Genomic DNA, 26,271 nt, shown 5'->3' with positions numbered 1-26,271 from the left:
GGGGATCTAACATTAGTTTATTGTCCACTAAAGAAATCCATATATAAAAAACTTTTATATTTGCTATATTGACTTACGTTTTTTAATGTTTACTCACAAATTTAAAATAAATAACTTTAGACAATAAAATAAGTGTCAATTTCTAAATACACTTCTACAAAAAAAAAGTTATAAAAAAAATGTGATCCAACCATTCCTATATTTAAACCCAATTAATTTACTTAAGTAACCACCAGAGCATTTAACCAAAAAAAAAAAAAAACCTTGTATGTTTCAATGTGTTCTAATGTAGTTTCAATGCTTACAGTTTCAAAAATGTAAATAGATTTTTGTTTCAATTTCTTATCCATTTTTTTCGTTTGATTTTTGTTTATGGATGGATCCTGATATCATTATTATTAATTATTATATTAAAAATAAATCAAATGAGGCAACAAATTTTTGATCAGAAGATTGAAAATTTGGAATGCTTTTCTTCTGATCTTTTTTTTTTGGGTAAATTATTTTCACAAAATTAACTTTATTTTTATACATTTTCTTTTAAGTCTAAGGACTGAAGGGTACAATTAATTCTTACAGGAAATAAAAAACAAGCATTTTCACCAAATGAAAGAAAAGCAAAAAATTTCAGCACGTGTTCTAAAATATTTCAGCACATGTTATACACGCGGTCACTGGATTTTTACACGACTGATATCCACAAAATGGACTAATGGAGCGTAGAAGATGAACGTATAAGAGATGAAAGTAGAAAAAGGCCCTTGAGAAGTTACTTATTTGCACAGGGACCAGGGCTTTCTACTATACTAGTAATCTTATTTCCCCTCGTCGACTCGACTCTGTCCTCCCGTTTAAAAACCGGCTTTAAACGCGAGCGAACGAGTTATAATCTAATCTCTCTGTGCTCACTTCTTCCCCTCCTCTCTCAGCGTTGTATCTTCAAATACCCGCCAAAAAGGTTTATAAACAGCTTATAGTTTTTTAAAATTTTAAACTTTTCCCTCGTTCCGTCGTGTTACCTTCACCTCTACTCGTTCTTCTTCTCCTCCTAGGGTTTCTGGTCTCTCGTATCTCATACATGGCTTCTGATCTGTCTCCTGTGCAGGTTTCTAGTTCGATTCAGGCTACAAAGTGGTTAAATTCGACGGGGAGCGGCTGTTTCAAGCGAATTACGAGAGTTGGAGTGTGTGATTACCTCCAACGACGTGTACGGAGGGGGTTTTTTCATCTTCGTGTGCAGCGGTGGAGATCTTTCGGTGAATGAGGGCTTAAGGATTGTCCAGGGATGGATCCGGCTGGTTCCGAGACCGCGGTTCCTCCAGGGAGTCCAGAGAAGTCATTAACTTCTGTTGGTTGTAAGAGGCCAGCAGAGAACGAAAATGATGTTGATTCTGGTAGGCGATTGCACAAGAAGGCTAGAGGAGATTTGAATAAGGATATGAAAAAGGTTGCGGAGATCGTTTTGGTTTTGTCGGAAATGGGAAAGATGCGTGGGGGGAGGAATCCTACCGACGTGGAGAAACGGCTAATGGCGGAAGCTCGGCAGACGTTGGCAGAGATGTGTGAACCACTGGCTCCTAAGGATATCGTTCCTGGTGATGCTGTCAAGGGTGTTATCGAGGATCTCGGACTTATTCATAAGTCAAAAGATCAAAGATTAGGATTTCGTCCTCCCAGAATGTCCATCAAGGAGAGGTTGTTGCTCACGAAGAGAAAGGTGGGTCGTGTTTTATTTCTGACGCCTTGGTCAAATCGATTTAGTTTATGGCGATTTTCTCCTGTCTTTGTGCCTGAACTTCTGTTATCTCGAACATATTGGGTGACGACTATTGGTTTTGTGTAGGTTGTTAGTATCACCTCTAGTTTTCCATTTTATAAGCAAAACTTGAAATTGCAAATTGTTAGCATGAAAGTAGACGAAGGGGGCGGAAGTTTTCATGGATACTTGCCATTGCTGGTGGAGGTGGTAACTGCAGATGTTTGTGTAAATTGGGGTAATCTGAAAAGGTTGGAAGTGCTCTCTTCAATGCATGTCATTGGTGATTGAGGTGGTAACTTGATCTGTTGGACACAGGCTTCTTAGATGGAATGTTCTTCAGATAATTGAAGCTTTTAAAATGCTCCTACATATGGAAACTATTTGACCAGTTGCTGATCAACTGCGAATAATTTCTGTTTATGTGTGTAATAATTGGCAAGGTTCTGTAATTTTCTGTATTTGAGTAGTGTGTCTGAAGACTCTGAACTGTTATGGAGACGTATAATGGTATGGAAATGTTAAACATTCTGGTTTTTCTTTTTCCTTTTTTTTTTTTTTGGGGGGGGGGGGTTTAATAGTTGGTTGGCTAGATTATTCATGTTGACTTTTATTTTACAGCTTTCCTGGCTTGTCATATGACCCCATCTTGGTTTGCTTATCCATTCAACCTTCTGACCCAATAAAGATCCTTTACTGTCTGTACATATGTGTGTTTACATCATCTCACTTAACACCATAGACACAATTGTGTTGGGAAAGCCTCTTTGCGTTCTTTTTCTGTCTTCACATCCTTTGGATTGGATACCATTACTTGGAAGAAGGCCAATTAAAGAAGTCAAACCGTGCTCTTCAATGCTGTTTTTGGTATCATTTATTACTTCCCATACTTAGTTTAGTTTCACATGTTTGTTTTGTTTAACTGAACTTTGGTCCGATTCTACTCCATTGTTGGTTAGTTTAAGTGATCTAATTTTTGTCTAGAAGTTACCTGGCAATCATTAAAGTCAGTAAATGCTAGCTGAATGCGCTCAGTTGAGTCAGCTATGCAATGTTGTAATCCAACTTAGACTTTGTTTTCTGGCCTTTATAAACAGAGCTTTGTGTGGAGGTTCTTAAATGATATATGCTGCTTGGAACAACCTAAACCCAAGTGGGTTTTCAGATAGAGGTGATCTGGGTGGCGTTAAGTTACAGGTCTAGTAGAATTTAGGAATTTATTTTATTTGGGGAATAATGCTTTATTTATTATATTTTAAGTATTTTAGAATATAAGCTGCCTAGGATATTTGATTTTGATTCTTTGAGTTTCCTTATTTGGATTTGTGTCCTAGTTAGAATTAGTCTTATTTTAAGAGCCTTGTTTCTTTATATATGATGTAATCCCCCCATTGTTGGAGATAGATTGAAAAATATAAATTTTGGTTGTCTGGAAGAGCCTATGTGGCTGTGTGCATGAGCACTCCTCTTCCTCTTATGTATTCTTCTCCTACCCTTGAATGCTGAATTTTGCTTCAGGTTTTATCATTTCAACCAGTCCGTCATCAACTTGATATTAGAGCTGATGGATCCATCGTCCTTTTTCCATCAATTTCTTAAATTCTTCTGCATCTTCTCTGCCCTTCTCTACCCTTATTGTTCTGCAACCGGTGGCAGTGGAAATTGGAGAAAAAAGAGCTGTCAGTTCCCAGCGACATCTCTATCTCTCCTTCTCTTTTTGTATCCCAACTTCCAAGGGTTTGAGCAACCCCTTCCTCAACCTGGTGTTTTGTCAACAGTCAAAATAAACTTAAAAATAGAAGAATCTTGTGTCATGTTCTATCGTCTAGTGAAACCAGAAGCCCTTTTCCATTCCCTTGTGAACATGCATTCACCTCCCAGATCCACTTAGGGAAATAAAAAAGAAAGAGAGAGGAGCCCCGCTGCCCTTTCCAGATTACAGATAACATTACAACAACAACGACTACTACTACTACTACTACTACTCAGCCTTACCCAACTAAATGGGGTTAGCTGCATGAGTCCTTGCCTTGTAATCAGCTCTATTTCAGGTTATACTGGATAAAAGGTCTAAGCCTTGGCTGTTTTAACTGTTGTTCGATTTTCTACTTTTTGTGTTCACATGACATGAGCTGGAGTTTTCCATGTCAGACTCTTGCCGGTTTGTGACAACATGTTTGGTTCACAGAAATGGAAGACTCTGTCTTCTTGTTCTTCCATGGTTTCTCAGATTTTTCTTGGTTTGTGTAAGACATCACAAACCCCAGGGTGACAGCCCCTTCCCTATTTTTTTAGTTTTCTTGAAAACACATTGCGACCTTGCTTTGCTCTTCAATTCTTTTCCCCAAACTCATAATTCCTATTTTTGTTCTTTTCCTTTAGTTTTTTCTCTTCTTTCTAACTGCCCCTTCCTCTTGCTTTATCCTTTTTGTCCTATTCTTTTTAAAACTTATTTCCAAGTGTTCCCCTTCCTGATCATACTATCAACACTCTGTTTCTAATTTATTTGTATTCAAATATTATGAATCTACCATCCCTTATGAATTCAATTTGTTTCACTCCTGCCATTTTTATCATAAATGCCTGTCTTGGAAGTTGATCAATGCATTTTCCTGTGATTGGTAATGGATATTGTGAAATGAAAACAAAACTTTCTAAACTGCCAACAGGTCTTCAGGAACTTACCAACATTAACAACTACTTGTGTGTTACAATGTCAAGCTTGATACAGTTGTCAGAAGGTGAATCAAATGCAGAAGCAGCTGCTAACAATTAAAAAGACAATCAAATTTAAAGTACATGGTCCAATCAAAGTGGTGATCGGTGGTCTGTTTTTCGTTGCATACTTCCATGATCCTGGTGGAGCTATGTTTTTTTGTCGACAAATTGTTAGCAGATCATGATGGCTGACCCTAAGATGTGCAGGATTATTGCCTCATCAAAGTCAATGTCTGTATGCTAGTCAAATGGTGTTGATACTCCAATGTTACAAAATTGTTGGGTGAATTTTTATCAACATGAGGCTGATCATACTCCAAAGATGATTGTGGTTTGGTTGGGCTAGTTCACAAATAGGTACCTTACAGATTAACAATGGAAATTATAATATAAACTGAGAAATGATGTGACTGGAAATCTTGTTGAGGCTTTGACCATGAAGTGGTTCAATTTCGGTTATTGTGAGGTTGCCTGGGAGCGCCAAATTGACGATGACTAGACTGACAAGTGTGAATGTAATGAGAAGGGCTAAAGGCCAATTAGAGTATAATATCAATCATTTGTAAATGCTTGGAGATGGCTGACAAACTGATTTTGTTGTGAACTTCTTCCTTGCACCAGACATAAGGTCTTCAATATTGGAGCTCTGGTAATTTGTAAGGAAAGGGGGAAAGATGAAAGGAGGGTTTGGGGGATTTCGCTTTTGAGTGGCATAAGCTGTCTTATCCTTGTTGGTTGAGTTAGAGATGTGTTATGTGGTAATATTGATGGAACTGTTAATTAAAAAAGCTACCTTAAATTCATGATTTTTCCATGTTATATTTCCTTTTGTAGTCTTGTACACTTGAATTTTCTTTTTGGTTGGAATATCAGTTTTTTGTGTCATCATTTCTGTCTGATGTTTCATTTTGATTTCTCTCTAGATGGAAGAATCCAATAGATTTACTGGCCGGTCTGGAACATATTCATCTCCGTTATCACAAGTAGGCTTCAATTCAACAGTTGAAAGTCGTGGTATATTGTCACAGGGTGGTCATGCTTTTCCACCAGAAAAACCGTGTCCTACTCCAGTGTCTGTTGGAGTATTTCAATCTAGTCCAGCCACAGTTCATGTTTCTCCTTTGTCTTCAACATCCTCGACACATCAGTTGCCTGTTAATGAAGTTCAGCCATCTGTGGTGTCCAGGGGATTGTCTAGCAGTACACTACAGAAAGATTCTTCTTCAACTCTGCCTCGAACAGAAGCAGCACATTTCAGATTGGATGGAAGATTCAATGGGTCAGCTTTTGCATCCCAAGTTCAAGGTGCGTCTATTTACAATGTTGAATAGCTGTTGTCATTTGTTTTCTTTTCAAAGTATTGTCACTGTTTTCATTTATATTCTCTTATCAGATTCTAACCTTCTCAACAGCTACTGTTTCTTCTCAGTTGTCACACTGCCTTGCCCCTTTTTTCTTCTTAAGAAGCTAGTAGATGTTACTATCAATGCCTTCTGCAAAATTACACATGATGGATGGTTTCTAAATTCGTTATGGTTCCTTTGTAATTAGACATGGCTTTCTACGATTTTTAGGATTAGTCCTAGTTTAGTTTCTTAATTTTAATTCTATTTTCTAGAGCTGACTCCTAGTAGGATTGGGAATGCTTGTCATGTAATACTACTCCATCAAGGAATTACGGGGAACTGCTATTCTGTCTGTTAGCAGCTAGTGTCAGAATTTACGGTAAGGTTTCTGAGAGAATTCCTGTCTAGATACTGTGTAGAAAGAGACTGAGAGAAGAGTGGTAAACAAGAACTTTTTTTTGTCTTGAGAGCACTGCGATGTTCTATTTTCAATAAGAGAAATAAGGAAATTACAAGTGGACCCCTATAAAATAACAAAGTTAAAAGTTAAACCCATGTAACTCCAAAGCTCTCATTACAACAAAAGGTTTCTGCCCCTTGCATGTGGAGTTACTTGAAATTTTGAAGTCTGAGTGTCTTTTTACATTGTGCACTGTAACATTTCAGAGAGAAGGTAAACAAGTAACTAAATCTTGCTGAAATTTTGGTTGAGATATTTGAGATAACAGGTTTATGTCTCAGTCATGGAATTGTCGGATTTTTATTGGTGGCTGCATCGGCTCCCAGCCGTGGATTATCGTGATCACGCGATATGTAAAACAGTAGATCTAACAGTTGTGAAATAAAGCACCTGGGTTTAAATGTAAATATGATATATTTTTTAAAATCTTACTAAACCCCGCATAACCTTTTAAATTCGCAAAAGAAACTCCCTGTACACGGCTGCAATATATTTAAGGGTTTCATAGGTTGTCAAATCTGCAAAATATACCCTTGGCTCATACCTGAACCTCGCAAAATGGCTTTCGGCCCTAAAGTTTTTAGCAGGTTGCAGATCAAGAGGTCAAGGAGTTCTTTTTTCTAAATTGTTCTACTTTGTGCATTTCTTTCAAGAGTTTTCATAATGAAGTTCCAAAGCTTGTAGATCTATAACTTTGGGTAAAATTAGGACTAAGAGGCCTCACTGTCTCACTTTATTCTTCATTCCAAGATGATTTATATGATGTTTTCATACCCTAGTGAACTGGGGATAAGGTTATTAGAAATTGATTTTTCTTAGAGACAAAGATGATGTTAATGTGCTTTTCCAGTTTTCTAGCATAGTCAATTTCTTAAGAACAAGTGACGATGATGTATGTGGGAATGCCAACAGATTATGATTTGGAGTTGGGCTTGTTCATGAGAGAGAGCAAAAGTAGAAGAAGACTTAAAATGAGATTTTGGTTACTTCTTAAAGTCGATTATAGAAAAGGCTATCCAGGGAGGTTTTTTTGTAAATTTAAAAGGATGAGGATTGCTTTGATAAAATAAAAAAATTCATACCCAGGCGCTTTATTTCACATCTGTTAGATCTGCTTTTTTACCCATGGCGTGATCACAATAACTCGTGGCTGGCAGTCGGCATTGCTGCAAATAAAAATCCAGACCTGTCTTGGTGAGCTTGAGTTTCTTGAGTTTTCCCAAATGTAGTAGAGGTCTCGGGGAGATATAGAAGAATATTAGAAATTATTTTTTGGGATCGTACTTGTATGGATATTATTATCCCTGTGAAGGGGAGAATTGGATATATTGGATTTTTTTCATGATGGTCATCCTTTGAGATGCTAATTATTGGTGGTTATTATTTGTCCATGTGTGACACTATACTGAGGGGGAGATTGATGGTCATTGTTCTCTTATCATCTCGTTAGCTCAAGACTATATATAATTTTTTTTTCTTCTTCTTCTTCCTGAAGATGGTAGTCAACAACAATTCATATTTATTTGGTTGACAACAACTTGATGTTTTCTAGTTTGCAGTAACCTATATTGCCTATTTGGTTTGTAAAAATTCACAGACCAAGTGTACTACTTATCTATACTGTCTATCTGGTTTGTGTTAGTGTCATCCCCCCACCCAAAAAGATTACTGATGTAGGACAGCCCTAGAAACTGGGGTGTTCTACAAAGAAATAGGATCCTAAGCTAACTAAGACACTAGGAAGGATTAAGGGAGAGGGTTGCACAGCACATATTTGGACCAACAATGGAAATTTACTACGGATATAATTTCATCAATAAGAAATATAATGCGTGCAAATTTTTAATCCAAAGACTCAATACGAACAAACCAAATAAAGCTTAGTCAATCCACAGAACTAGAAAACGAGAGGGGAGAATGGGGCATTGCATTCATGGCAATCGAAAAATTTCAGCAACAAGTGATTTGCTTTATTATTCCAGTAGGGTCAACATACATAAACAATGTCAATTTCAACCCAAACCAAAACTAAAACCTAACCGAAGATCCAAGGGAACTAAAGTAACTAACCTGAAATAATATAACCAGCAGCAAGTAGTTGTAAGGCAGCAAGGTAGCAACAGATAAAATAACAGGGCAGAACTGTGGGAAGAAAAAGATAAGAAGGCACTAGGCAGGGTTTTCTGCAGAAAAAGGGGTGGCTGCGGTAGGAGTGTGGGGGATAAAGGAGAAGAGGGCAAGAAGAAAACCCAAGTGATCGCAGAAAATTTTTACTGCAGCAGGGACTTAAGACAGAGGGGAAAGAAAAAGGAGAATAGGAAAGGAAGTTCTGGGCATAGGGGGTTGTTGTTGGGGGTAAGGGAGCAGAGGGACCAAGGAGAAGAAGGGAGAATGAATACTGAATGTCTGAAAAAAATTCTGTAGGAGGGGGATGAAGACATTGAAGAGAACATAAAATAGGGAATAGAGGGGAAGGAAAAACCAGCGGCAGAACTGGGATTACTGTGAGATCTTCGGGATAAAAGAAAAATCAGGAGAGAAGAAGGAAAAACAGAGGAAAATCAGGCGAATGAGGTGCCGATTCTCGGAGAGGAGGATTGCGGGACCCCCCCCAAGGATTAGAAGAAGTTGAGAGAGCCATCAAGAGATGGAATAGAGGATTTTCCGCCAGCGAGAGAGAGGGACAGAGCTGCATCGTTGAGTCTTTTGTTTTCTTTCTAATTTTTTCATAACATGATCCTTGCTGTTGGTTAGTGAAATAAAGGAAAATTTTTCCTTAAATAACCCAATGAGTAAAAAGGAAACAAGAAAAAGGACTTTCCTAAATAACCTCATCATAATAGAATCCTATAACTTACAAGATATGAAAAGAAACTCCCTAAACTACCCTTACAATAAATAATCCCAAATAATACTAAAATACTAATACTAATGTAACAAAAGAAAAGTGTGGTATGGACCATGGTCCCAAGGGTCCAGATGACCTTTTCTAGTAGATATCACCAAACGCCTTGCTGAACCAGGCCGAAAGGTTCTGTTGTCTCTGTCTCTGGTAATGACGAATGATGGATTGAGGTGTGATGTCCCCATTAATTACACTTTATTTCAAGTAGATGCTACTTATTACCTGCCTTCTTTGAGCAGTGCTCTGATTTAGCCATTGGGTGCTGCACTTTTATCTTTCTTTGACAAAGTGTCTACCTAATATTGGTCTTCTTTGTGGAGTGGTATCCACTATCACTAGCCTTCTTATGAAGTACTTTTGATATTGATACTGTTGTTGCTGATATGATGTTCTGGGCTGCAGTTAATTTTAACTACCACCTATTTGGTTCACTGCAGATTGGATTTGTTTGCAAATGACAGTTATCAACTGATGCCATTGTTGATTTGTGTGCTTGACTTAATTTTGCTACTTGCTCTTTCTTCCGATTTATGTTTACTCCAGCATGAGGAAGTGTACAGTTAAAGATATGTGCAGGTGCAGCTGATGATTTGTGTGCTTGACTTAGTTTTGCTACTCCGATTTATGTATACTCCAGCATGAGGGAGGGTACAGTAAAGATATGTGCAGTGGATGTTGAGTCTATCTGTCTGAATTTGCTATCATGTCCTATTATAGTTAGAATTTAGAAATAGTTTCCTACTATAGTTAGTATTAGTCCTTTTTTAGTTTCCTAATTGCAGTCATATTTTCTAGATCTGTTTCCTAGTAGGATTAGGAATCCTTGCTATGTGTTACTACTTAAATTTGAAGAAATGAATAAATGAAATATTTCCTCTCTTTTCTCCTTTGGCTCCCTGTTTTCGCATATTTAACTTCGTTACATTCTTAAAGATTGGGTTATCAAACTAAATCTGTTGTTTGCTTTATGGCTGGTACATTTTTTCAGAAAGTGTCTGGATTAGCTTACTGGTTCACTATCTAGAGGAAAGAATGGTCAAGAATTTTAGAAGTTCTTTCTTTAGGAGGTTTGACTTCTTATTGATGCATTTTTGGGATTTTCTATGCCATTTGTGGGTCAAATTATTACTAAATTTCTGGTGATTAACTTTGATTGGTAACATATTGTTTTTGAAGGCAAACAGGGAGGGTGGGGTTGGCTTACACTGTTGTCTGTGTTCTTCTCTAAAGTGTTGCATTAATAACTTGGGTGGCCTTTTCATGGAAATTAATTTTCTGCTATTATGCTTCTCTGCTGCATTTTTTCTCTTTGGATATTAGTTGATTATATTAATTTTATATGTACAGCAAACACTTCTAGTGCTCACCAGTCAGAGAGCGCCTCTACTTTCTCTCTTCAACCTCAGCCTTCTTCTATGGTTGGATTTGGTCAAACAAACGAGGGGTCAGGTCATACTCCAATCAAGACTGAAGGATCTTCTACCAATACTACTAGCTCCCAGGTATCCCTTCAAGCAGTAAAAGATCAAAGCCCTAAATCCACTGTAATTCAAACTGCAACTGGAAGCCTGCCAAGTGTACAGCAACCTTCGCAAGATTTTTCACAGTCCAATAACTACAATGACATTGCAAGGAACGTTCAGAAATTTTTGCAACCAAGGCTTCCTGAGTATCCTAATTGGACTCCTCCTTCAGTTGAGTATATGAACAAGGCCTTAACTTGTCAAATATGTAAAGCTACCATCACCGATGTAGAAAGTTTACTTGTTTGTGATGCTTGCGATAAAGGAGTCCACTTAAAATGCCTTCAATCATATAACCAAAAAGGAATTCCTAAAGGGGAGTGGCACTGCCCCAAATGCATAATATCAAGCAATGGGAAGCCATTGCCCCCCAAATATGGTCGTGTTACAAGAAATGTAACTGCTGCTAAGTTGTCTTTAAACACCAATGGAACTCTGATATCTGCAGAGAAGAAGGTTGGAATTTCAGATCAAAAGATTAATAACCAGAAGGCTGCTGCTAATGGAAACCTTGGCGTAGTTAATTCTGCTGGTGTTGGTAGTACTGGAATTAAACATGTTCAACCATTCCAGGAGCTGAAGACCTCAAGTATAAGAGAACTACAAGGACCTGATATCACAATAGGCAAAATAGACCCAGAAAAGTTAAGGGAAACTGCTGTGGTTGTTAGTGAAACTCTTTCTGGGGCAGTGAATAATAGTTCTAATCCATCCATTCAAAGTAGTGGGTCATCTTCATGGGAAACAGAAGGATCAAATCCTAAGTCACAGCCAAGGTTTGATCAAGGACAGGACTGTCCTAAGAAAATATCTGACACAGATATTGATTCTGGTTGTCAATCACAGGCATCATTTAACTCATTAGATTTTGACTCAAAGGGGCTATTAAACCGTGAGGCCTCTGGAAATCAGGAATGTGTTCATATTCTCAACAACAAAGAGCTTGAGAAACCTGATTTAAAGCAGACTTCTGAATATAAGTCAGGTTGTGAGATCAGGCCAGAGAACCAAGATTTTTCTCAGGCAGATTCCATTAAGGTTTCAGATGTTGAAAATGGAGCTAGAGATTGCAATATATCTCCTTTTGATGATTTGCATGGTGTGGATTGGGTTAGCGATATATTTCGTGTTGAAGATGAGAAGTCATTTTATCAGGCTTGTTGTGTTAATGGAGTAGGATACAAGCTTCAAGATTATGTTCTTTTCTCTTCTAGTAATGGCAGTCTGATGAGACCTTCAAAACTTCAGGTAAGACATGATCAAGCATTTTATGATTCTTGTTGCTTATGCTGTGCATGGATTATAATTAATTTTACCATCAGATATTTTGGATTAAGGTTGAGAGTTCCCTTCAACTTTCAGACACTTTACGTTATCATGAACACTATTTCAAATTTTGTCTATGGATTCTGCTAGGACTTGTGGTATGAAAAACCTCTTTCTGTCACAGGCCTTGTGGGAGGATAACAAAACGAGGAAAAGATGGGCTATTGTGAATTGCTGTTACTTGCCTTGTGACTTGCCGGAGGCAGTTGGCCGGCCGTGTACTCCTGAAAATAACGAGGTAGTAAATTTTTCTATAATTTCATCTTTGAATTTTTGATCCCCAGCCAATTTAAATTTCAAGTTAGATGTACTCTGTAATCTTCATACATGTTTTATTTGGTTAGAAATGTTCTTCTCTCTTTCTCTCTTTCCCCCTATGTTACATCATTTTTTGCTTTCCGGATGTGTACATTCAGGAACAAAATTGTGGTTGCACATTGGATTCATACATGTATTGGCTGCATTTTGTAGGTATATGAATCTAATCATGATAGCACTATAATGGCTGGCTTAATTCAAGGCCCTTGTCAAGTTCTTCCTCCAAACAAATTTAAGGAAGAAAGTGAAAGGCGAAGCCATTTATTGGATGGGGCAAACGATGGGTTACAACCTATTTTCCTATGCAAGTATGTCTTCATTTTAATTTTACAATCAAGTAATTAATTCCAATTTTATGTATTTGCTTATTATGGAAGATAGCAAGCCAAAGAATATGTCAATCAGACGTTCTTGTGATTGTGATCAGCTGTGATATTTGTTTTTGCATATCATTACCAAATGCTATTATATAAAGAGGACCAGCATCCTCCTTTATTCTGCAGAGGCAGCTTTGCTCTTAGCTGTGAGTTTGAATAGTTTTTGACAAATCTTATAGAATTGTTTCTTGTTGTGAGACCAAAAGCTGAAGAAACAGACATCTCAGATCCCACAACCCTAAGCCCCCTGGCCCCTTGGCCCCCATTGGTTTGGTTCAAAGGCTACATCCCCTGTCACTTCCTTACCCTTTGGAGGGCCCTTAACCATGCTCTCCCCACCCAATCCTTCCTTGTTGACCGCCACATCCCCGCTAACCCCAATTGCATCATCTGTTGGACCGGCTTGGAGAATCTTGAGTCGCTTTTCTTTGCTTGCCCCTTCTTTAGATCTATTTGGGAAAAAGCCCTAGCATCCATTTGGTCTTGTTCGAGGCGATCCTACAGGTTTTTTCGAGATTGGTCTTGGATTTTGAAAAACTTTTCAGGTTCTTCCATTTGCGATCGGATTGGTAAGCTAATGTACTATGCTTTGATCCATCACCTATGGTGGGAATGCAATCTTTGGAGATGGACCTCCAAATCCCGCTCTATGGATAGGATTTGGAATGCCCCATCCCCCTGTTGATGATACTGCAAGGAATATGCTTATTGTTGTCTTTTAGGATCTTAGTTCTTCTTTTCAGTCTTTCGCTTAAAGACCTTGTTCTCTTGTCTAAAAAAAAAACTTGGTATTAATTTCCACTTGAGTCTCATCTATCAATACAATATCATCAACAAAAAGCATACACCAAGGGACCTCGTCTTAAATTTCTTTGGTTAATTCATCCATTACAAGTGCAAATAAATATGGGCTTAAAGTTGATCCTTGATGTAGCCCAATTGTAATTGAGAATTCATTACTTTTCCTCATCACTGTTTTTACACTTGTCACTGAACCATCATACATATCCTTAACTATGTCTACATATTTACTTGAAACACCTAATTTCAGTACTTGCCAAATTAACGCTCTAGGAACTCTATCATAAGCTTTTTCTAGGTCCATAAATACCATATGAGGTCTTTGCTACACTCTCTATACCTTTCCACAAGTCTCCTAATTAGGTAAATAGCCTCCATTGTAGATCTTCCGGCATAAACCCAAACTAGTTCTCCGTAATTATTTTTAAGTTTCTCAAACAAGTTTCAATTACTCTCTCCCGTAATTTCATAGTATGGCTCACTATTTTAATGCCCCTATAGTTATTACAACTTTGAATATCTCTTTTATTTTTATAAATTGGAACCATAATGCTTCTTCTCCATTCATCTGGCATTTTCCTTGTGCTCATAATCTTATTAAAACAACTTAGTCAACCAAAGTAGCCCGTGGGTTCCTAAGCTCTTCCATACTTTTGTTGGGATTTCATCAGGACCTTGTGTCTTGCTTAGTTTCATCCTTTTTAGGGTTTCTTTTACTTCGAACATTGAAATTCTCCACATATATGTTTGAAAATTGGTGCATAATCGTCCGAATCACAGGTTTTTGAAGCATGCTCGTTTAGTAGACTAGAGAAATAGATTTTCCATCTTTTCTTAATGTCCTCATCACATACTAGTACTTTTACCATCTCCATTTTGAATACATCTAACATGGTCAAAATCTCTACTCTTCCTATCCCTTATTTTAGCTATCTTATAAATATATTTCCCCCTTTCTTTTGTACCCAACTTATTGTATAACTCTTCATACTTCTTCTCCCTTGCTTTCCTGCAATTTTCTTAGCTTCATTTCTAGCCAACCTCTACCTTTGAAGATCCTCAACATCCTTAGTTCTTTGCCATATCTTAAAACTAGCTTTCTTATTTCTAATGGAAGCTTGAACCTCACTATCCCACCACCAAGTCTCTCTCTAAGAATGAACTTTTCCTTTTGATTTACCTAGGACATCTTAGCCACCTTCTTGATACACATACCCATCTCATTCCACTTCGCATTAGTGTCCCCCTCAAAATCCCACTTTCCTTGTTTGACTACTTCATTATCAAAGGATTTCAATTACTCTCCTTTTAAGTTCCACCATCTTATCCTGGGATAGTTAATCTTGCATCTTTTATGAGTTTTTGGGGTTAGACACATCCAATACCATAAGTCTATGTTGTGCAGTTAAGCTTTCCCCTAGTATCACCCTGCTATCCTTGAACAACAATCTATCAATCCTTCTAGTTAGGAAGAAATCTATTTGGCCTCTATGATGTCCACTTTTGAAGGTAATTAAATGCTCATCTCTCTTTAACTCAATTAAAACAAGAAAAATTTACCAAATTGCCCTTTATTATTGTGCAATCACCTGTAGAGCCATAATGTGTTGGGCTACTAGCTTAGGCCTTGTTTGGCCCTGATTTTGGTTTATGTCAAAGAAAAAGATATAAATTAAAAAAAAAAAATTTCTAATCACATGGATTCCTATAAAAGAGGGAGAAAAGGAGGAAAAAACAAAGTAAAAAAGATAAAAAAAATCAACATAATTGATTAAGTAAGTAAAAACAAGGGGTAATTTGGCCATTTTGGAATATCAAGGGAGAATGAGAGGTAATAGTTCACTTTTTGGGGGAACCAGAGATGAAACTTTTGAGAGGGGAGTAAGAGTAAATAAAGAGAAAGTGTAGGGAAGAGAGAAATTTTCCCATGTATAAATTCTCATGTAGGGTGTTGGAATTTGAATCTTAGTCTCTCTCTCTTTTGGAATGGCTTGAGATGGGTCTTACTTTTTGCGCTAGGGATGATCTCCAAGGGTCCAGACTAAGGTTGAATGACTGAAAAGGGTTCTCGTGAGATCAATTAAAAGATAGACCAAGTCTGATGTAGGGAAATTAAGGTTTTAAGGAGATGACAGGGCAACAAATAAAATAGGGTTCCCGTGGTCTGATTGGCCTTAGACTTGGATCGAACTTAGGGGATGGTTTATAGAGATGATGCTCCAAGTTATGAGCAGATCTGATGATTAGGTTGATGGAGATTTACCTGTGAAAATTCGGTTTCTTGGTGAATTCAAAAATTCGAGAAAATGGCTGGATCTAAGGTTTGAGAGGTGTGATGTGGGTGATGGGTCTATCACTAGGTAATGGTGGTGATGATGTAGTCCAAAAGAGGAAATGATCCAATGGACAGATTGACCGAGCAGAAAATTCACAAAAGAACACCTTGCTTGCATCTCTTAGAAGGTTCTGTTGGGGAGTTGCAGCTTTTGCTCCAATGGTAGCTTGCTAGGATGTTCTTGAGGCTTTAAAGAAACAAGCATTAGAGGGGAAAAGTGATTTTGGGATGATGGATCTGCTTGCCAGGATGCTGTCTTCTGAAGGCAGTGGCTTGTAGGGGAGATGCACAGCCGAATTTAAGGGTTGGATATTACTTACTAGCTCCTACCAGCGTCTTGTATTCCATACACAATAAGCATGCAACTTGTATGTAACGTACCTAGCTTTTATCAAGATATTACTCATCAGAAAAGATTGACAAGAGAAGAAGGCAGCATTCAATTGCTTAGCAAAATCAATAGTTCTAGTTTCTTCTTCTTCTATTGTGTGTGTGTGTAAATAATCATTAGCTCTAGTTTGTTTTCCTTGTCCTGCACAATGGGATATTATATTGGCATTTATCATCCTTAATTACAGAGTCCTCTCTCATAGACAAACCAAGTTAAGACATAGAACTGACCTTCCCATGCTTGAGGTGTGAAAAAGGCCTAATAATAATCTAAAAGACTAAAACACCCTAATTTAAACTGATTCATTAAATTTACTAAATTTGAACCAATACTGAACTGGTACAAACCCTTAAACATAATTAAATTAATTAAGTCTAGTTTTGTGTACAATCTAACTACCCTATTTTGGGTCCTTCAAAGATTCCCATTACTACTTAAACCCATGGGATCAAAGAACCATACCTAGGTAATTAGGTTATTTCATAAGAAAAATATCCTGATTTAGTGCTGGATCTGGATGGGCATCAGCTGATGTCTTGGTTGGTTTGCCTACTCTTGAGATGTTATAATGTCTTAAATCCTGTACTAAAGAAAATAAAGTAAAAGATTGATTATATCGTTTGTACCGTTGTCACCTGGCACTTTGTGTCTTTTGATCCATGGCTGTATACTGTTGACTTTATCATTTCTCGGAAGCCCTATTGTCTTTCTAAGAAGTCATAGAAGGGCAGCTTTCCATAGTTTTAATGTTTATTGTCCAACTATCAGTTGCTTATTGGGACTGATGGCATTTATGATCCTGTAGGCACTGTGCTTCTGCAGATACAATTCTATTAAATTATGATGTTTGTTTTGGTGAGCCACATGTAGTTGTTTTCTGAGTTTCAAGAAAATTCTTTTTTGCAGATGGTTTTATGATGAACCAAAGGGGCTTTTTCGAGCCGTCACTGACTAATTCAAGCAACACCTTTTTTGGAGCACTATTATCTGAATTGCATTGCCTGACAATTTTCTGAATATCAATCGTTTTAAACTGGTATGCTTTCATTGTTGTTGCTACTGTTATTTCATCTCACTTTTCTGTCTCTATTCTTCAATAGAATATTGTTTTGTCACTGTTGATGGCTTAGTGTTGCAATAGCAGTTGACTGGACAGACTACCATGACCAAGTTTTGGAAACCCAGACACAAACTGAACTGGTCCAACTTAGGATTAAGTCCAACAAGTGTTCAGAAGTAGTTTAATTTGTTAGAAGTATTGGTTAATTCTCAGCAGTGTTCACATGATCATTGCTCACGTGGACTGTGGCTCTGTTGTTAGTGTTATTTGCCCTTTTGGCCCTTTACTTGTTCTCCAGGTCTTCTGCAGTAGGCCTAGATCTCTGTTTCCTTTTTTTTTTTTTTTTTTTAATGAATTGGGGTATAGTTGTATTGCTTCCTGTGCAACTGTCCCACCTCCTGTTCATTCGCCTCGATTCTCTTCTTCGTCTTCTCCTTCTTGTGTATTAGTTTCTTCAGTTTGTTACTTGTCATATAGTTATTCATTTTGTTGTTAATTTGTTTTTGAATTGGGTTTGTAGAAATAAATTATTTAGTGTTGGAGTTAGATTGCATGTTATTTTCAGTCTCAGAGTCCAGTTATGGGGCTCCTCTTTTTTTTCCTTCTTCCTTTCTTTCTTTTTCCCCCAATTCCTATATTTTTGCATAAATTGAGTAGCATTTGCTGTGTAAGTGTGTAGTTGTGCACTTGTTTGTTTGCTTCTTCTCATTGCAACTCTGAGTTTCTTTTCAGATTTCCTCTCTCCAGTCCAGCTTTCCACCAGCTTGGTATCAGAGCCACAGTATTGATCTTCCTCCCATCAGTATCCCTCTTCCTTCTGCTAAGTAGTATCAGTTACTGTTTTTGTTTTCTCAAGCATTTCATGCAGCAGTATGGAACTATAGAATATTGCTAAAAGAGAGGAGTTACCCAACATACTGTCTCATTGAAACCATAACCCCATCCATTTAGTTTCTACAGGCAACCCCAACACCTATTGCCTCGGCTGAGCACCCCCCCCCCCCCAAAAAAAAAAAAAATAAAAATAAAAAGGATCCCACAGGCAAAACCACCCGTTACCCTCCTTTCCCCTTGTTGACATCACTCAATTCCCCCTCCTCTCTCTCTCTTTATTAAAGAAGAGAGTGAAAGAGATGTAGAAAAGAGAACTCATACCTGGTTCTTTGAAGTTGCAGTTTCAATTGCAATCCTCTATTATCATCTTCCTCATCAGAAAGTCAATTCCCCACCTCCAGAGTGGTTCACTTCATTGATTGCACCCCTCCTTCCACACATCATGCCACTCCCAAATGCATTTGTTTTATCTTCAGAGGTTGAATACAATTTGATCTTTGCACCCCTCCCTCTTTGCATGATACGTCTCCCTTTTTGATTCCCGAAATTTCCCATATTGTTCCTCTTTAAATCCAACGTGATCTTAAGTTTTTTCCTCCTTCCTTTTTCTAGAACTAACCTCCATCCATGTATTCTTATTCAAGCTTGTCCGTTTTTATTCAACTTTTAAATCAGCCATCCTACCCACACTTTACACTTCTCTTGTGTTTCTAATATTGTGGTATTGCCACTTTATTCCTAATTTCAGTTTATTTACTATTTTACCATTAAGCTGTTGTCCTAAATGTTCTTTTGCCATGTGACCCAAAACTTGAAATCCTCAGTGAGATAGTCAGTTATCTCTGTGTTGTGATCATGGAAAAAATTTAGGTTGGAATTACCATAATTTCGACTAAAAGATCTGGAAAATTTGAATATGAAACGAAACTCCAAGAATTACCCTAGAGTTCAAAGTTTTGACCAAAATTTCAAAAATTTCGATCATTTCGCAAGTTTTGACCTAAATTTTGTAGGTTTCGACACTAAAATTGGGTTTTCCTTAGTTTTTGTTAATTTTTATCCCTTTTCACCTAATTTCCACAACTACTTTGCCTTCAAACACCTCTTTTGCTCATTTTTTTGCCTTCAAACACCTTTTAAGGCACAACAACTATTCATGGGCCTAAGCCCAAAATACAAAGGAAACTCATCGACAATAGAATGTGAAGCATGAGCCATACCCAACAATTCCAAACTTCCATTTTATCATTTTTGTTTTCTTCAAGCCTTAAATGATCTTGTATTGCTTTGAATTTATTTATGTTTAGTCTAGGACTATTGATCTATGATTGTGTGTTGTTAAACTTATATTTTGATTATTGCAACTATTTTTTTAATTTTTTTTATCTTTAAAACTATTTTTCTAAATTTCAAAATACATATGTATACATGATATATGAGCTTGAACTTAATACATGTGAGGACACCATCACTTGATCTAGTTGGTCATTGTATTTTGTTGACTTGTTGTATATATAACCATTCTATCAAATTCATGTATCCTGATAATTCTATGCATGTATACAGTACAATTTGTACTTGTCGGAACCAATCATTTTTTAGTATACTTGAATGATAACTTTTGAGTGATATTTTTGGGGCAAAATGCTAGTTCCATTGTGTTTATTATGCTTTAAATAGGTAAAAGGCAAGAAATCAGATGAAATGAAGGTCATATAAGACACAAACCTTGGGTCAAAGTTTAAAAAAAATACTAGGTTTCCACCGAAATTTCGCTTAAAACTTGAAATTTTCGGTTTTTTGCTAGGCCAAAACTTAATATTCGGCCGACATTTTTGCTATGGTAGCTTTTGATCAAGGAAACCGAAACCAAGATTTTGACCAGAGAAAAGGCCGAATTTTTTAGGTTTTGATCGAAAATTCAGTTGAAACATATGATTTTTAAAATTTTTATTTATTTTTTATTTTGACCTTAGGTTTCGGGCCTTATATGACGTCCATTTCATCTAATTTCTTGCCTCCTACCTATTTAATGCATAATATACACAATGGAACTAATATTTTGCAAAAAAAAAAAAAATTGAAAATTTATCATTCAAGACTGGTTTTGACAAGTACAAACTATACTGCATACATGCATAGAATCATTGGCATACATGAACTGTTTAATAGAATTGTTACATATACAATAAGTTAACAAAATAAAATAACCAACTAGATTAAGTGATGGTGTCTTACATATATTAAGTTGAAGCCTATATATCATATATACATAAAATAAAAATACATAATTTAGAAAATAATTATTAAAATCAGAAAATGAAAAAATGGTAGCAAATAAAAAAAAAAGTTTAACAAAACACAATCTTAGATCATAGTCTTAGGCTAAATATATATTAATTTCAAGGCAATACAAGGTCATTTAAGGCATGAACAAAGCAAAAATAAAAAAAGAAGAAGTTTGGAATTGTTGGGTATGGCTCATGCTTCACATTCTATTGTTGTTGGAGTTTCCTTTGTAGCTATTGTGACTTAGAAAGGTGTTTGGAGGCAAAAGATGAGCAAAAAAGGTGCTTGAAGGCAAAGGAGTCATGAAAATTAGATGAAGATGGGGTAGAAAATCAACAAAAACTGAGAAAAAACAAGTTGGAATGTCGAAATGGTCGAAATCTCCAAATTTTTGTTCGATACCTATAACTTTTCCAAAATAATTGGAATTTCATTTCGGTTTTAAAAAATGCAGGCATTTCAGACATCTTCTATGCTTCTGATAATGACAAGAGTCTCATGTAGTATAGGGATTTCCATTCCCTCAAGGTCTATCTCATGGTACATCATCATCATCATCATATGGAGTTGGTCAATCCTACTTATGGAGCTGAAAGAGTTGCACAGCTGGTTGTCCCTGATTTTTATGTGATAGTAACTTAAAGTAGTACCTTGATTGGCTTCACAATTTGGAGACATGTTTTAGATGGTATGACTTAATTGAGGCTAGTAAAATTTTACTTGTAGGGCCTAACTAATGCGCACGAGAAGAGACTGGTGGTCCTCAGGCCTAAGGAATTGGGTTAGTCGCTACTTGGTCTGGGATGAGTGAAGCTGTGAACTGTAATTCTTGTATCAACTACAAGCAATGCATACACTTCAAGTCTACATATTGAGACAGGAAAGCATGATAATTGAGGAATATGTGGATTCTACTATTTTTCCACTCATCCTGATTTTGAATTGGGGTGAATAGGCATTGATAGCATATGTTTCCATCCATCCTGATTTTGAATGGGATGAATAGGCATTGAAGCATAGGTTTGCAATGGTTTTCACCCTTGGATCAATATTGGCCTTGGTGTTGAGAGTATCAGAGTCTCCTCTTGATGTAGGAGGATCCACAGCCACCCCAGAAGACCCACGGAAGGCCTAGGGAGGCTGCCCCGAACCTTGGGGCCCTCCCAACAGCCTAAGAAATTTCGGCCATCATGAAGAGTGTTGTGATATTTTAGGCAGTCCTAAGCAAGCTCAAAGATGTCTTAGTTAGAATCAGAATTTATTAGGAGTTTGAGTAATACTTTTATTTAAAAATCAGGTGGGCGGGAAACATTATCACAAAATTAATTTCATTAATCATAATTTGAATTTTACATTATAGAGAGGCTTTTCTTTTGGATGAATAAATAAATTCATTACTAAAAGGAAAAAGATACAAGAGCACAAGGGCAAAGCCCACGCAACGTGAGCCATAGTGCTCAACTAACAAGCAACTAGGCAACAAGTCTATGACCACTCATGAGCAAAATAAATGGTTTTTTTTTTTTGGGGGGTGGGGGGTGGGGTCAGAGGTACAAGAGTCAAAGACAGAGAGAGGTTTATTTATAGCCTTTACTCAACTTTTGAATTTAAATCATACTAGGACTCATACTCATACAAGTACTCTTTCATATCTTAGTCTGGAAGGATTTAACTTGAAAACTAGAAGTATATGGAATCCTTGCAAGAAGTAGATTGCAATGGTGGACTTACCTTACACCTTGGGAATCCCAACCTAACTTGGACTCTTCAATAACTTAGCAAATAATAATTCAAACTGAAAATAAAAGTAGATTTAGGATCCCCCAAACATATTGGACCCAATGAAACCCTAAGTTGACTCAATGGAAAATTTACAAAATTACCAAAATACCCCGGTACAATGACAACCACAAGTCTTGTCCCGATTAAATGAGGTTGAGTACATGACTTCTTGCCCTCCAATCAGCTCTATTTGAGGCCGTGCTAGATACAAGGCCTATGTTCATATCATTTCTCTCCACTTCTTTTAATGTTAAATTAGTTGTGCCCTTAGCTCTTCTAAGTTCTTCAATTTGAATTTTATCACTTCTCCGTACAAGGGCATTTACGAGCCTCCATTGAATGTGGCTATGCCACCTCGAATGACTTTCTCATACCAAAATACCCCTATGCTGGCCGAAATTCCCTGGGTTGCTGGTAGGGTCAGAGGGTACTGGTGACCTTGTTGGGGCCGTTGTTGGGGTCCTAGATCTGGTTCACATTACTCTTTCTCCATGTTTCTCTGGGTTTCTCCTCAGATTTTCTTATATTTGCAAAAACAAATGATTGTTTGGTTACTTGAGTCTCAAGATTTCAAAAAATCTAGAGATTTCAAAAAATCTAGAGATTTCAAATCTGTGGAGTCATGGTTCATAAAATTAATTGTTTGGTTAGCCTGAATCTTTGGAATGAAATTTGTAGTTTCATCCTAAAAAAACATTTATGGAGTCATGGTTCAAATGTTTAACACTTTTATAGTAGGGATGAAATCTCTGGATTTCACCTCATACCCATAAATCTATAGATTCACGTTTTTAGTGTAAAAAGATGAATCTCTAGATTTCATGAATCCAAAGACACACAACCAAACGGGTATAAATCTCCCATTTGTGAATCCAGAGATTTGAAATCTCTCGATTCATGTAACCAAATAGGCCCTAAAAGTGCTCCATGTTTTTCATACAACGCAGTATAAGAGGTACATGAATAGCAAATCTCAAGGTCACAGATGAATTGATATTGGATGAGCATCAGACACAGTTCTCTAAAATTCTGGGAGCGAATGGCAGGGTTGGCCAATCCACTTGAGATCAGTTGCCTGCCCTGTTGCTGCAGTGTCCATGCCTCATTACTTCTGGATCGCTTTCTGTATTGCAGATCAATTAAGTGATTATAAAAGTTGGTTGATCACTCAGAATATTGTTAATGTTAGCTTCCTGTAATGGATAAAAACTGTAAGCATGGTCATCCAAAAAAGAAGCACAAGCTGCAGCTTTCCCTCTCACCAATCTATTTGGCTCTGTTTGGTAGGGAGTGAAGGGAAATGAAATAAAGTCGAAACAAATTAAACTGGAACATAATTCAATCATTCATTACCGAGAAGAATTGTTGACAAACTTGAACTTATTAATTTTTAGTGATTATATTATCCTGAAGTTTTCAGAGTTCTTTGGAAATAAGTCACTATAGTTGTGTCAGGAATTCTATTTGAAAAACTTGTCATATTATTTGTAAGATGATCGAGATAATTGCAAAATCATGACTATAAAAGATCAAGGGTACAAGTGTTCTCTTGGTGGACCTTACCCTCAAATCTCATCTTAAGAAGATACTGCTGCCAAATCCATTTTACCATGCGTGAAACTCAAATCATTTATAGGTAATTACCATTTGGCATTTGACTTAGCGTTCTGCAGCATCTGTCTAGTCAGATTCCTGAACCACTCTCTTTGGCTAGCCGCCAAGTGAATTATATTTTCTCTTCTTAGTTAAAAACAATCTGATCAGATGACTACAATAATCAGTTAGGTTAATATTGGGGAGGAAAACTTTATCAGGATCCATTGGCTTACATGTCTCATATCCTGAATATGGTAAAGTCCATATTGACCAGAGAAAAAACCTCAGGGCTGCCCGTGAATATTTTTGTCTCCAGTTTATTTGCTATTGTAATTTACATGTGCTGTTGATCCCGCAAAATTATTTTGTATTTCCCTTATTCCTCTTTGTCTTAACAGGTAGAAGGCAGAAGGTGATTACATTGATTTTCTGGCATTTTGTTGAGGAAGGTGATTGGAAAGCAAAATGTTGTACAGTATGTAGGTTTAAACAAGTTTGTAAGCTTCTCAATAGTTTGTAATTGCAGTCTTTTCATCATTTTGTTTGTCTATGGTTCCTTTGGCCTTTGTACTTTATGTTGTCACCCAGTTATAGTCTTGGTCCTTGGCGTTAGTAATTCTTTGATGTGTAACTCTGGGTTTTCTGTAACATGCTTTTACACGCGACCGCGGCAATCCTCAAGGTCTTTAAAAAGCTGAAGCCTTGGAACGGGTTCTCAGTCCTTGAAAGAAAAGGTTTGAATTCTGGAAATATCTGCAATTTTAGATTTTTTTTTCGCTCCATGGACAGAAGAAAATAAAGAGAAAACCGGGGGGGGGGGGTTTATCTCTTCACCAATGGTGACTCAATGTGTTTGTCATTTAATCAGAGCCTTTCTTGACTGATCCGTAAGCCCTTAGATGGTAGGCAAATTAGGGAGGGATGAAGATGCAAAAGAAGAAGGGGGCGGTGGGGAGGATCTAAGTATAGAAATTTCTTTTTGAATCTTAGGTTCGTCTGGGCTAGTTTTTGTGTATTTAATTACTTCATCAATGCCAAAGCAGATCTGTTCTAGTGGTTGAAAGTTGAAACCAACACCTCTTAGTGAAGATGTCGTGGGTTCGAATCTTGCTGAGGCATATTAATACCCCAATCCTCCGACTTAATAAAGTCCCTTTTGAACAAAATAAAATTACATCATCAATGTGATTTTTATAAATTAATATTACCGGGAGGTTGGTTGTGGGCCATAAGAATAATTGGAGATTTGATCATGACAACTGAGTAACCCTGTAATGCTAAAATATATATTGTGAATTTTACAATTTGGGAATAATACATAATAAATTATTGCGAATTTTTCCTAAGCCTTCCTTTTCCACCTGGACCACCTCTTCTCCATTGCACTATTCCTGTCTTGCCCGCTGCATCTGTCATTTCTCTGCTTCACTCTTCGTAGTGGTGTTGGAGCATGGATGAACCCATTTTATTATTTTCAAAGAGAAAAGCTGGAAATATGCTATACAGCAGGTAAAGAAACTATAGTTCTCTGGAGCTGGAGCTGCTTCAAATTAACTTGTACAGTAGCTTGAATTTTGAAGTACTAGAAGCAGAAAAAGATTCCACTCTCAAGTAAAAAGTAGAAAAAGATGATAATACATGGTGAGATATATATATAGAGGAAGAGAGAGGTGCGGATGGTAGCCGAGATGGTTGGGCAAAATAGAGAATAATCTGATTAATGACATATGGGTCAGATTTAATTTTCCTTAGTGCATTATATTCTCCTTGGTGCCTCTCTCTCTCAGGGAGAAATCGGTGCCAAATGTCTCTCTCTTCTTCTTAATGGTGTTCCTACATCGTTAGATTGGATGAGTAGAAACTTGGGTTTATAGGTTTTGAGACTTTTTTTTCTGAGTTTGGTAGTGTTAGGTTCACTTTTATTCCTAGATCTAAAATCTAAGCTTCCTAAAATTCCCATATAAATCAACCATTTCCCTAGTAGAGAAATTCATCATACACCATATCCTTCCTTGTAAACTTCTTCTTAAAGCAATGGAAGCTTCAAGGCACCTTATACGAAAGACATTAGTAATATTTAGTTTGTTTATTTGTTGTTGCATTCAAGTGACGCTCTTCTTTGTTGAAGCAAGGCCAATTCACATGGATTTCAAGAGCAAAACCCCTTCAGGAATACACTCAAAAGGAAATGTTTATGTTCAAAAGCAACATAAAGTTCCAAGTGGTCCAGCTCCCAACACATTAATGATGTAATGAGTCAATGACTATCTTGGCCAATTACATGAGCTCTGTATAAAAAATCTTACTTGATCACAGTTTGTAATGACACACAATAAGAGTTGCTACTTTGAATAAATAAAGTTACTTGATGACTTGTTTTTTAATTTTTTATTGGGAAAATTTTAAGAACACCCAAGACATATGGGGAAAAGCTCAGATACCCTATAACTACAC

The 26,271-nt window shown here is 37.0% G+C and overlaps 1 protein-coding gene across 2 annotated transcripts; it reads left to right on the top strand.

The window, feature by feature from the left end:
- Positions 1 to 828: 828 nt before the first annotated feature.
- Positions 829 to 24,594, top strand: LOC149002874 (uncharacterized). 2 transcript variants are annotated; one of them, XR_016170181.1, is made up of 8 exons: positions 829 to 958; positions 1,106 to 1,717; positions 5,398 to 5,779; positions 10,533 to 11,956; positions 12,159 to 12,272; positions 12,506 to 12,660; positions 17,163 to 17,292; positions 24,216 to 24,594. XR_016170181.1 is itself a non-coding variant. In XM_089136674.1 (7 exons), the coding sequence occupies exons 2-7, from the start codon at positions 1,286 to 1,288 to the stop codon at positions 17,209 to 17,211; spliced, it is 2,556 nt and encodes an 851-aa protein (XP_088992800.1). In that variant the 5' UTR covers positions 829 to 958; positions 1,106 to 1,285; the 3' UTR covers positions 17,212 to 18,260. The 2 variants fall into 2 exon arrangements, 1 of the variants encoding a protein (XP_088992800.1); XM_089136674.1 differs by lacking the exon at positions 24,216 to 24,594 and having other exon boundaries at positions 17,163 to 18,260.
- The last annotated feature ends 1,677 nt before the right edge of the window (positions 24,595 to 26,271 follow it).

Source organism: Hakea prostrata, chromosome 10, assembly GCF_041222555.1.
Source record: "Hakea prostrata isolate BN-2017 chromosome 10, UWA_Hpros_2, whole genome shotgun sequence".
NCBI classification, from domain to species: domain Eukaryota; kingdom Viridiplantae; phylum Streptophyta; class Magnoliopsida; order Proteales; family Proteaceae; genus Hakea; species Hakea prostrata.
This window is presented reverse-complemented; position numbering and strand designations above follow the sequence as displayed.